The sequence below is a fragment of the Pagrus pagrus genome (assembly GCF_965226575.1).
Source record: "Pagrus pagrus genome assembly, chromosome: 13".
NCBI classification, from domain to species: Eukaryota; Metazoa; Chordata; class Actinopteri; order Spariformes; family Sparidae; genus Pagrus; species Pagrus pagrus.
In genome coordinates, this window is record NC_140197.1 from 11,296,555 (window position 1) to 11,308,867 (window position 12,313).

A 12,313-nucleotide genomic window follows, 5' to 3' on the forward strand; every position below is an offset into this window, starting at 1 on the left:
ATAATATTTTAAAAATCATGAACATGTGGATAACCATATTATGTATTAATCTGTTCAGTGGGATGAAATTGCCCAAACGAATGTTATTATAAATCCCATTAAATACTGCCTGAGGCTTTCACATCGTGCTTTATAATTTTGTTTCATTTTCGAGGTGGTTTGTATTGGTGGTACACGGTGAACTCCAACAAGTGTCTTCACGTATTTTTACATAATTAAATCTGTTCTCAGGACTTGATAGACATCTTCGCACTCTCCAGGTGCACTTGTTGAGGACAACCTACACATTTTACCAGAGCCAGTCTAATGTTCATAAAGATGTTAGGGAGTAAAATAATTCTTATGAATATGGCTGATAATCTGCACTGAAACAAACCTCATGGGGAATTAAATAATTACAAATAACCCCAAACATCTTTTTTCTGCATTATGTTCTGTAAGAAAAAAGAGGTTTTTTTTTATATTGGACAACATATACGCCATTACATATATATCTGTGTAAGGCCGATACATCAGTCGGGCTCTAAATTTGATATTCTTATTGGTACATTGGTGACCTCATGTAAATCAGGATAACTGAAAACACCAGTGTGTGTGCAAGGCTTTTAAGATATGCAATTACACGTTATTAATGAAGTATACGCACACACAACCAGTTTCACTCGAGATCAGTGAATTGCCACATTAATCACATTTCATCCTAATGATAAAGAAACATGGGGACATCTACTCCGGGGGCATATGTTCAGTTTAACAAAACAATCTAGCTGAACAATCTGTGGCGAGTTTCCTCCCTGCTGTGCTTTAACAGCTTTAACATTTGTGCGATAAAGGGGTAATAATGTGACATTAAATTTCAAATTAACTTAGTGCCAGCTCTGCCTGACATCAAATAGTCACTGATTAAGAGATCAAAGCAGAACCTTATCAATTTGTTCTGAGATTAACAGTCATTATTTTTGTTTTCCGATTACTAATTATTACTTGCACCACTGATGAGTGTGGCTCAATATGGTTAAATGGTTATCTGATGGAACAATCTCTATGGCATCTACTATGTAGACTAGTTCAGTGGAGTCACACTGATCATACATAAAGTTTAACAATCAATCAATCAATCTCAACAGCCAATTTCCACAAACATGCAGTCATTAAATTTAATGTTAAACTGTAGTTCAGGTTTATTCAGGGCCAGATTTGAAAAAAAAAGTGTGGAGGGGCCATAGTGTTACAATCTCTATGTCTGACCCGTTAAGCTCAGAATTCTGAAAACAATGCCCTTTAATTTAATTTAATTTCTCTAATTTGTTTGTTGGTTTTCAAAAATGAAAAAGAAACATTTAGAAAAGTACAGGAAAAAAGAAACAAATGTGCCTTTTTAATCTTTTTTAATCTTTTTTTCTAGGTTTTATAAAGTCCCTCTGCTTAAACACTTAAACTTAAAAACTTTTGTAATGTAATAAGAGTATTTTTGTGTGTTGCAACAGACAAAAGTCATTAACGTGATAATTAGCCTACTAGCTAAATAGTCAAGGGGCCTGAATGAGGTTTTTAAAGGGCCACATTCAGGCAACGGGCTGCCTTTTGAACAGGTCTGCTATAGTGGGTAAGCCCAATCATATGAAAATCAACTAGACATTTGTCAATACATAAGCTTTTAGGGTTTGTTTAATCAAACCAACAGCTGCTGTAATAGCAGAGGAAATAGTGCCCTCAGCTGGTTATATCCAGGTACTGCAACACAACATTTAACAACGGCTAACACAATAGCATTAACATCAGCATAACAGCCTTAAAAATCAATACGTATAAGTCAGTATAGTGTGATATTACGAATATAAAACAGTAAAAGAAGCAATATTGGTAATAACTATATTGATGAAGAGCAGTTTTCATAACCCGAGGGAGAACGCCACCTAGTATCGAGGGAGACTTTAAAGAATCACAAGTTTTTACTGCCCTCTAGTGGCCACAGCCCAGAACTGCAAATGAAGAAATCCGTAAAGCAACATCAATGCACACATGAAAACACCTCCAGTACATCCTTTCAAAATATTATTTCAGGATTATTTGCATCAGTTCCTTTCTTTTGATTCAGGTTGGTTACCGTTTTTTCAGGTGTCAGTATCACGTCTCTGAGACTCTGAGACAAATTTAATCTGTTGCAGTGCCTCACTGTAACCACACAAGGGCAGTAGAAAACTTACAATTGAAAACATGTAGGCTGTTTACAGAATGCATTAAAGACTTTAAATCGGCTAATAACAAAGTATGATTATGATTTTTGTGGCTAGCTGTGTCATTCTCGCTATAGAATGACGAGAGACAGTGCTTAGCCACAAAACATTTAATAAATTTATAAAGTATTTACTGGAAAACGTAATATACTATGATCTCTGAATTGCTGCTAGCTTGACTAGGCTAGTGCAGTTCCTGATTGTGGCCACTAGAGGGCTCTATTGATCACTGATCACTCTATTGATCAGAATTGATCACTTCTCACAGTAATCAGAATCAGAATTCCTTTATTTATCCCGCAAATGGGGACATTTCTTAGTCACAGCAGCCAAAGGACAGTATCACACTTAAACAATAATAAAAAGTAAAACATAAACAATATAATAAGAGATAAGTGATAAGAAATAGAATTTAACTCGTATATACATAGTATTTACAATATGAACTGAACTTGGTATTTACAATATGACATAGTATTTATCATATGAACAGTGTAAGTATAAACAGTTTGGTATTTTTATTTACAAACAATAAATAATAAACATGGGTATTAAAAATTGTCCAATAAGTGCAAACCAGAAAGTGTGTGGATATGTGTAGAGTTTTGTATTGCACAGTGCACATGTGAGGTCTACTGGGAGCAGTGCTGGTTGTATAGTCTAACAGCAGCAGGAAGGAAGGACCTGCGATACCTCTCTTTCACACACTTGGGGTGTATCAGCCTGTCGCTGAAGGAGCTGACCAGTGCTGTGATAGTGACCTGCAGGGGGTGGGACTCCTTCATCAGCAGCGATGATAAGAGTGGCATGGCAGGTAGGAACAGCCAAAACTAGTAAGGAATATTCATGACATAGACAAACCAATGCATTCAATAACAACAACAACAACAACAACAACAACAACAACAACGAAATGAATAAACAAATAAAAAAATATAGTATCCTTTTATAGTCTATGGTCTATAGTTATGATAGCATTTCTAGTACCTCTGGTGAATATCCTGACCTGGCTATGTGAATATTTCAAAATGAAGTGACCTAGATTACTGCTCGATGTCCTGTCCATTCCCATATAGGTGGACACTTTTTAAATGACACACTTGCTCCCTGTGGTTGTTTTGTTTCAGTGGTTTTCTCCAAGAATATGAATATGAAACTGTGTCTGTCTAAGACTTTAGTCTTCAGTCTGGCAGTTACAGTGTGGCTCTTCACTGCCATCCAGTGGTCACAGTGGGAATTACAATATTAAATAATTATTAATAACAATGTAGAACTCATTATTTGTGTGATTATGACAAGTAACAGCGGTGACAGCAGTACTGGTGGTGGTAACCGTATTAGTAAGGAGCTGTTTTAATAAGAGTTCACCGCATGATAACTTTGCTCCAGTGTTATAATTTCAGGGTTTACAGCGTCGTGGTGGCAGTGTGGAGCATCTCTCTGCTCCTCCACGGATTTGCAGCACCACTGACGCTCCCTGCGGTTTGGGTGGTGATGAAATGACAATTAACAGCAGGAGGACGTCTCACTCGCAACGAAAGCATCCGCCTCCTTTATCTTCGGTCACCGAAAAACCGGCAAGACAAAGACTTTTAATGTAATTTCTGTTAGGATGTCGTCCCCTGAAAATGCTGCGTCATGTGAAGGTATGTCGATTACTGTCATCAGACCAAGTTGGTGTTCAGGAGAGTGTAATGCCAGAGCACTGTATGCTTAAAAATGTAATCACAGTAATTTAAAAATATAATACATGCTATATTATATCAAATTAAATGACCAAGTATATATTACATAAACCTGCCCTAAATTTGACCTTCAAATTTGAATGTTCTCTAGAAAATGTAGTATTTTTGGAAAATCTGATTCAAATATGTTACATATTACGACTGCAAAAATCATGATAAAATGATAATAATAAACATGTGCTATGATTGTAATTTTTGCAGGCTGCGAAACACCACTCCCTACATCAGAGGCTGAACCCCTGAGGATTGTTCTGTTGGGGAGGACAGGAACGGGCAGGAGCTCCTCAGGCAACACCATCCTGGGCAGGTCCGCCTTCTGGGTCGATGTCTCCCCCTGCTCGGTCACCACACAGTGCCAGAGAAAAACTCTGACAGTGGACGGGCGGAGTGTCTCTGTGATCGACACTCCTGGTTTCTTCCACACACAGCTGTCCCCCGAGGAAGTCATGGCAGAGGTGGGACGGTGTGTCGTCCTGTCCTCTCCGGGACCCCATGCCTTCCTGGTGACCCTGCAGCCTGGCAGGTTCACCCAGGAGGAGAGAGACACCTTAGAGTGGATCAAGGTTATGTTTGGTCCTGGAGCCACCAGGTTCACTGTGGTGTTGTTCACCTGGGGAGACCAGCTGCAGGGGAAAAGCATCGAAGACTTCCTGCAGGAGAGTGATGAGCTGTCAGAATTTGTCAGGAGCTGCTGTGGGTGGTATCACGTCTTTGATAATAGTGAACAGGAGAAGACAACAGAGTGTCCACAACAGGTTGTACAGCTTCTGAAGAAGATAGACAAGATTGTGGCAGACAACGGAGGCGGTTGCTACAGCAACGAGATGTACAAGGAGGCTGAGAGGGCCATCAGTGAGGCGCAGGAGAGGATTCTGGGAGAAAGAGGACACAAGTTCCTTCAGAAGGAGGCTCAAGACAAAGAGGAGCAGGGAGGGTTAGAGAGGGGGAAGAAGGAAGATGAGGAGAGGAGGAGGGAGGAAGAAGAGGCCAGGAAAAGGGCGGAGAGGCTCTTCTGGTCTGAGCTGGTGACTGCGATGGGGAGAGGCGCAGCAGAGGGAGCAGGGATCATGGGGAAAGACAAGGGGAAAGGGAAGGCTGTGAAGAAGGTGAAGGTGGTGGAGAAGGCAGCAGCTCTGGCAGCGTCGCCGCTCTCCATCCGCTCAGCTGCAAGAGCGGTGGAGGGAGCCGTGAGGGAAGGAACTAAGGTGTTTTTTAAACACAAAAAAACTTTGCTGCATTGAGGGATACTTGACTCTGTGTTCAATGAGGTGTTGTCAGTAAACAGGGACAAAGTGGATATTATGGTCAACATTGAGGTGATGATTAATGTGAAAGAAGGTCACTTTGTTGTGTTTTTTCACTGTGCATCACGCATCTAATGCTATTGATCTGTTTTAATATCAGCACAATGCACCAGCACTTTCAGACTGTCCAGTTGAACGATAACGTACGTGTGTGTGTGTTTGTCAAAGGCAAACATCCTGGTGTGTGGCAGTGCATGTGGATCAGTCATAAAAGAACACAGCCACACCTTCAAATTGAGAGAATTCACGATATAATTAATGTCATGTCAGAAAATGGTGTGCAATTAAACATATTATGACTTAAAACATCTGTAAGCGTCAAAATCTGGTCAACATTTTACACTTCCCCCTCCCTTTTTTCTTAAAAAAAAATCCCTGACGAAACAAGACAGTTTGGCCAAGGGAGCGACCGAGGAACTAGAAAACATTGCAGCAGGTGTCTGTTCCGTCTTTGGCTTCATTTAAGACATGAAAAAATGTTCAGCCCTTTTTTCTCCCATGAATAGATACATTGAAATATAAAAGACGACCATTAAGAGGAAATACAAAAAAGTAACTTGGCAATAAGGAGAGAAACTGTTTGCACGTAATAAAGTGAGCTATTCTGGGAGTGTGTAACATTACAGAACCACAGAGGAAGACAATTTGAGGCAGGTTATAGAGTACACATTTACAAGCGCTACAGTATTTCTCATTACTGTAAATCATCAGGGAAGACGTGTCATGTTGATTGGATATAGTGTAGAAAAACTCTGACATGAAACTCTGGGTACTGTTTCAGCTTCAACACAGGTCCGTATCTGTACTGTGTGAAAACTAAGGCTACATATTATCTATCTGAGTGCAGCACGTAAAAGCTACAGCCAACCCCGTTTACACTTTTGTGGGTTTGACATGCTAAGGCTGGATTCAGACCAAATCAGACGTTGCAGCTGCAAGCACAGGGTTGTGCAGCGGTGTGGAAGGACACAACTGGGAGAGTATCATAGTTTATGAACTTCACCTGGATAGCACCCTGTTTCTGGCTCATGGCCTGAGATTAGTCTACTGGCAGCATGATGTTGTTCGAGGCACAAAGCAACATGAATTTGGAACGATTTTGCAGACCTCTGAATGTTTGTGCATGTGTATTTTTTAAGCCTGTATGATAGTATCTGTGACACCCTGACATAGAATATGTTATGTCAACCAGCGCCCATAAGAAAACATGAAAACCTTCCATTGCAAGTATTAAAGTAGTAAGCTATATATTTACAGTCTCATATTAGAAAGTTAGTGTGAACAGCTTCAGAGATAATACTGCTGATCTGATCGCCAGTTTATTCGATTCTGTTTAACTTTTTGCATCGGGCCGCTGCGTTTTTTGTTGGCAACCCCTGTGGTCCACACCGTACTACCCTAGACACACTACCCGGACTCAAATGAGTGGGAGGACTGGCGTTTTTGGCTGCAACGCCCGATTTAGGTCTGAATGAGGCCTCCAGAGCCAAAGTATCCATCAGAACTGAAAAGAGAGAAAGTTACGCTGTTTCCATAGTGTTCCACACTTGCCTGAATTACGTACCACATGTACACCAGGGACACTTTTCCAGTGTCACATTTGCATCTCATGAAGAACAAAAACCCCCGAGCAGATATATGCAGATGCAGACACACACACACACACACACACACACACACACACACACAAAATACCAACCATACAGAAATAACGTTCTAGAGGTGCACTCATTTTGGTTTACAGATTGACGTCCAACCATTAGTCCCATTGCTAAATTCATGTACAGTTGAAGGGCATGGACTGTGTTCAGATGCTGAACTGTAGCAGGCACCCACGGGTAGCTCAGCGGCACAGACGTCTGTTTTTAAACGGGCATCGGCAGGCTCATCTTTCCTCTTCCTCTAAGCACTGCAGACAAAAGGAAGAGGCGTGGTAAGAAAGTTTGTTTTTCGAAAATTCAATTAAAACAATTATTTTAATCTAAAAAAACATTAAATGACTGGGTATCCCATTAATCCAAAGAGATCACAGCTGAAATCAGCTCCTCCTTGCCGTAGTTGTTACTCACCCCTTGTGGCGTAAAGGTAGAAGAAGTCGCAGTAGAAAATGGTCTGCACGACGCCGGACACTACGGCGATCTGATCGAAGAAGCCCTCCGTGTGGTAACGCCACACCCAGTTGGCGATGTACAGGGCTCGGTAGAGGCCGAGGAAGAACAGGTAGTGGGTGGTGATGGATTCTGCCTCGCCCGTCTTGGTGATCATGAAGAGCTGCGGCATTATGGCCACCGCCTCCAGGAAGATGGAGAAGGTCCACAGGATCTGGTTGGTATCAGTGAGAGGGGGACAGATGAGGTGTTGAAAGTACAAATGAGAAAGAGTTGTAATGTTTGTGCAACTGCACTTACACTAAACATAAATCCCTCAAGCTGCAAGCTTATAAACCCTGAGTGATCTTATGAGTAAAGAGCTTTAAACTTTTCTACACCTGGACCCAACTTTTATCAAAGATATACATAATTTTTTTAATTTTTTTTTTTACCTCCAGTGGGGTGAAAGCGTAGTTTTCCAGGAAGGAGAGCCCGATTACTGGCACCAACAGGAACTCCACACGGAACGTGTCGTTCTCTGAGTCATATGTGTTCCTGAAGCGCATGTAGATCAGGTACACGGTGGCATAGGACAGAGCCAGGAACACCACCTGAGGGCAGAGTTGCACAGTATTGATTATTGGCCATGCAAGTCAATGTGTACATTTTTCATTATTTTCATTAGACAATAAAAGCACAAACTTTGGCTTTGTACACATTGCGGTTAGGTTACTTTCACTTGCAGTGAAAGTGCACGTGTGTCACGGTGTGGGTGGGACTGTTTGTGATCTACACTCTTACCTTCATGACTGTGTTGTAAGCAGAGATGAAGACTGTGAACAAGTCAAGGTATCTGGTGGTGAAGACCAGGGCAAACAGCACCTGAGACTTCCCAGAGATGCCTGCAGGGAAAGAAAAGGGGGTTGGATCACTGTGTAAAGGGCAGTCAAAAGCAGCTGACCCCAAGAGACCTCCAGCTCACAAATATTAGAAGAAAATGTTATGATTTCCCCGTTTTTATGAGTAAAGAAAACAACTGTGGTGCAGAATGAGTTTGGTTTAAAGATGCAGGCTGATGTATAATAGGTGGAGCAGGCAGCAGATTGCCTGGTTAACATTGCCACGTCGCTTCCACTCATGCAGATCTACACAGCATGCAAATACCCTCCATCATGCACTTGACTGATATCTACAAAAGCATTTCACTCTGTTTGTGAACACTGAGTCACTGCTGCACAATACTGTACAACTACAACTACACAGTGAGGCTGTACGATCGGTCTGCAGTGAGTTAAAGTACAGTGATGTCTGTGTCGGTGTCAAACTTACCAGCACAGGATTTGGACCTCCATATCTTCAGCAACAGGATGATGATAGCCACCAGATGTGACACGTCACCCGCCAGACGAAAGATGTTCATGTTGTTTGATTTCCGCCTTATTTACTAAACCGTAAAACAACTCCTCAAAGGCCTGACGAGTCCTCGGGAGACAGGGCACAGTTGCTTGACCGCAAAAAAAGCGAACACGCGAGTGCAGAAAAAGACGCGTTAAAAAGCTAAAAGAAGAGAAGAAGAAGAAGAAGAAGAAGAAGAAGAAGCTAACAGCTGAACAGTGGACTTCGAGTCTGTCTGTCTGCTCGGTGGCTCGTTATCTAAACGCATGCAGATAACAAAAACAGATATGATGTCTACTGACTGCACTCACTAACTCAGCTGTGTCTAAGGCAGCCTGGGAGCAAAGTTATTTCAGAGGAGGTGACGTGGCTGACAGCTCGGACAGCAGCTACCAGCATCAAGCTAACCGGGATATAACAACTGTATCCTTTTCCGGTTCGGATTTTTCTAAGTAAAATTCGTGTTAGTCAACACGCGGTCTTCTGTTTAGAATTAGGCACAACAGTTTATAATACTGACCTGCTGCATCTTAAATTCATCAAGTATTTAACACTAGTGAATACTATCAGGCGATTCGTTATTTCATGTACACGTTGGTGTTTTATTTTGAAGGCAACACCACATATTTTCCGGTGTTGACTCTCTGGTTAACTTGACGGAAATGGGAGGCCTGGGCTGTGTTGTGGGCCATCGTCAACAAGTAGGCTACAGCCCTGATTAAACAGCAGATGGCGACATGCTGCAGTCAATAAGGAGGAAGAGCACCATTCTGCTCAGTAGGAGGGAAATCATTTTAAGAAATAACTAAAATAAATGTCTTTTTTTTTTTTAACAGAACACTGAGCTATATTTTATCAGTATGGGGTTATTCTTTTTTGATTCACAAGATTTATTAGGAAATTATAAAGAAATCACAAATCAGAAAATTGAAACTCCAGGGAATGCACATAACAAAAGTTACGTTTACATTGATGGTTACTCACCAAAACGCTGTATCCTTGAGATCTAATGAACTTGTGAAGTGCAATTCCTTCTTCGTAAAACAATTGCAAAGCAGCTTTTAAAAAACATCAATGTCCACATCCATATTTACTAGTTTGCAGTGTTCCTCTTCTGGGTCTTTGCTGGTGCATTGCAGCTTAATTTGATGATTAGATGAATAGTGTGACACCGTTGGTAGGAGTGTGTATCACTTGTGCATGTGCACGAGACAAAAGAAAACAGGGACTCACTCAAAATAAAAAAACGCTCCAAAGTCTAAATGCCCGTGCACCCCCACACTGTCAGGAATAAAATTCTGTGGGTGAAAAACTGAATCATTTAGGCTATTTATTTATGTACTTGGTTTAAAAGTAGACAAATGTATTATAAGTGTTTTGGAGACATTTTATGCCTTCATCAGATTGCAATAGTGAAGAGATGACAGGAAACAAGGGAGAAAGGGATGCAACAAAGGTTGCTGGCTGAATTGAAAGTATGGATGTTGGTTCAGGGCCAGCATCTGAAAAAGCCACGTGCTTGGTATCTCATAGACTTTATATAAAAATGAATCTGCCTTTAAATCCAGATTAAACATGTTTAAGTTCTCCTCTGCTTTTTCCTGAACCTTCAACATCCATCATTATTCCTTTTATTATCTTTGTCTTCGCTGTGTGATAAGTTGTCGCTACAGTATTTGTGTTATTCTCGTTAAAATAGATTGAAATGTGTTTTTTGAAAGAACATTCAAGTTTTTGTGGAATGCAAATGAAAACTTTCTCTCTCTTCAGGTAAATGCCATGACAGCCCGTCCTCCAATTTGTGTTGCTGAAAGAATCTTATCCCCAACCTTTGTATCCAGTGAAGGCTTGTAGCATAGCACTTATGCTTTTCAGTGTTTTAAAATACTTTCCAGTCTCTCTTTTCACTGTCTTCTGACGCCACCTGACTTCCTTTCCTCCTAGTTCTGCTCTCTGAATCACTGTTGAGAAACCTCAAACCACTCGCACTCCATTTCTGATCATTTGGTGTCTCCCTTCCTGTAAAATCCCACCGTCTCCACCTCCTCGTTCCTCCTCCTTCTTAATCCACAAATTGCAGCTGAATTCGGGCGTCACACACATCCTTCTCCCCTGCATCCTACTCTCACGTTTGATACAGTAAAAACCAGCACAGGGCACCTGAGACTACTTAGGAAGTGCTTTCAGCCTACTTGGAGTGCACCCGTGATGGTGCAGAGAAGTGAGGGGGCACTGCACACCAACGAAGAGTACACAGCTTACTTATACACCCCTGAAGCATCCAGCACACAGCCTGGTCCCTTTTTTCCGTCGCTAAGTTGTTCAAGTTGAGTACTATTCTCAGGCAGAAGTGTTCATATTGTCTGAAATGTGATACATCAGACAGTAAGAAAGAGGAAGGCACAAAGTGGAAACAGACAATGATATACAGAATATGCCATAAAATGATGCTTCATTAGTCTCCTGAGGGTGATTTATTCCAGACAACCGTACTGTAGAGGACATCCTCTGGACAGAGCTGACCCATACGTATATAGGCTACTGTTATGAGAGTGTGCTGAACAAAAGGTTATGGGAACTAATCTGACACCCAGGCCTGATTAGCAGCTATTTATACATCACACAGTCCGGTCTGCCCTGAGGAGTCTGTCTGCCTGGTCATCTCCTCCTCAATGCCAGACTGTGTGTGACTGTTGGATCAGTCTCTCTGCAACACCTCGATCTCCTCTGGGTTTTTTTTTTACACAGCCCATCTCCTTTACTGTAATGGTACCCAGTCATTTAATGTCTGACTCTGTACAAAACCACCAACGCTTTATGGCGAAGGCTCACCTCAGCTGTGAGCACTGACGCTGTAGCTGGTAAAGGGTGTGATTATCTGTAAAACGAGGCTCAAGGTAATTAATAGGTGCAATCATTTGGACAGTCATGTAGAGTTCAATTTAACCACCTGGAGCTACCTTTTAGAGCTTGTCTGTCATCACAGTTTTCTCCGCCTATACGTTCTCTACAATCTAGGGCATATTTAAATTGGTTTAATCGCTTTTTATGAGTTAAATTAGACCAGAATTAGACCTTAAATAGTCTCTTCCAAACCAGTGTTCGAACTCAGGTTAAAGAAAAACTCATAACATAGCATTTACACTTTCTTTTCAACTTTTGAGTGATTCAAGGAATCTTTCAGAGAAATTTTCACCACATTTCTCTGTTCTGGGTCCACTGTTGAGATTGGCTGACCTGTACTAACCTACTGTTCTCATCATTCTTGTTAATCTCTTTTGGTGGTCTGACCTGATGTGTGGTTGCAGTCCTTGAGTGGTTGCTCTATTCTCACTCTTTGTGTGTGTGTGTGTTTTGTGTGTATTGTGAATTAGGAACCAGTATTTCCTATTACCACTCACACAGTCCTTGTCATGATTCGTTGGCCTCTGAATAGTTCATCCTTGACACTCGAACTCAAACAGACTTCTTTCAGAAGCGTTGCTCCTTCTTCTTGTACATGTTGCCCTCAGAAGCTCCCTTGCTCTGTCCTCTAAGTTTCT

The 12,313-nt window shown here is 41.4% G+C and overlaps 2 protein-coding genes across 2 annotated transcripts; one reads left to right on the plus strand and one right to left on the minus strand.

The window, feature by feature from the left end:
* The first annotated feature begins 3,564 nt into the window (after positions 1–3,564).
* On the plus strand, positions 3,565–5,897 carry LOC311268347 (GTPase IMAP family member 7). Its single transcript, XM_084371955.1, has 2 exons — positions 3,565–3,883; positions 4,184–5,897. The coding sequence occupies exons 1-2, from the start codon at positions 3,850–3,852 to the stop codon at positions 5,221–5,223; spliced, it is 1,074 nt and encodes a 357-aa protein (XP_084228081.1). The 5' UTR covers positions 3,565–3,849; the 3' UTR covers positions 5,224–5,897.
* Positions 5,521–9,169, minus strand: kdelr3 (KDEL endoplasmic reticulum protein retention receptor 3). Its single transcript, XM_084371956.1, has 5 exons — positions 8,706–9,169; positions 8,178–8,278; positions 7,829–7,987; positions 7,356–7,608; positions 5,521–7,195 (listed from the first exon to the last, which is right to left on the minus strand). The coding sequence occupies exons 1-5, from the start codon at positions 8,794–8,796 to the stop codon at positions 7,152–7,154; spliced, it is 648 nt and encodes a 215-aa protein (XP_084228082.1). The 5' UTR covers positions 8,797–9,169; the 3' UTR covers positions 5,521–7,151.
* Positions 9,170–12,313: the final 3,144 nt, after the last annotated feature.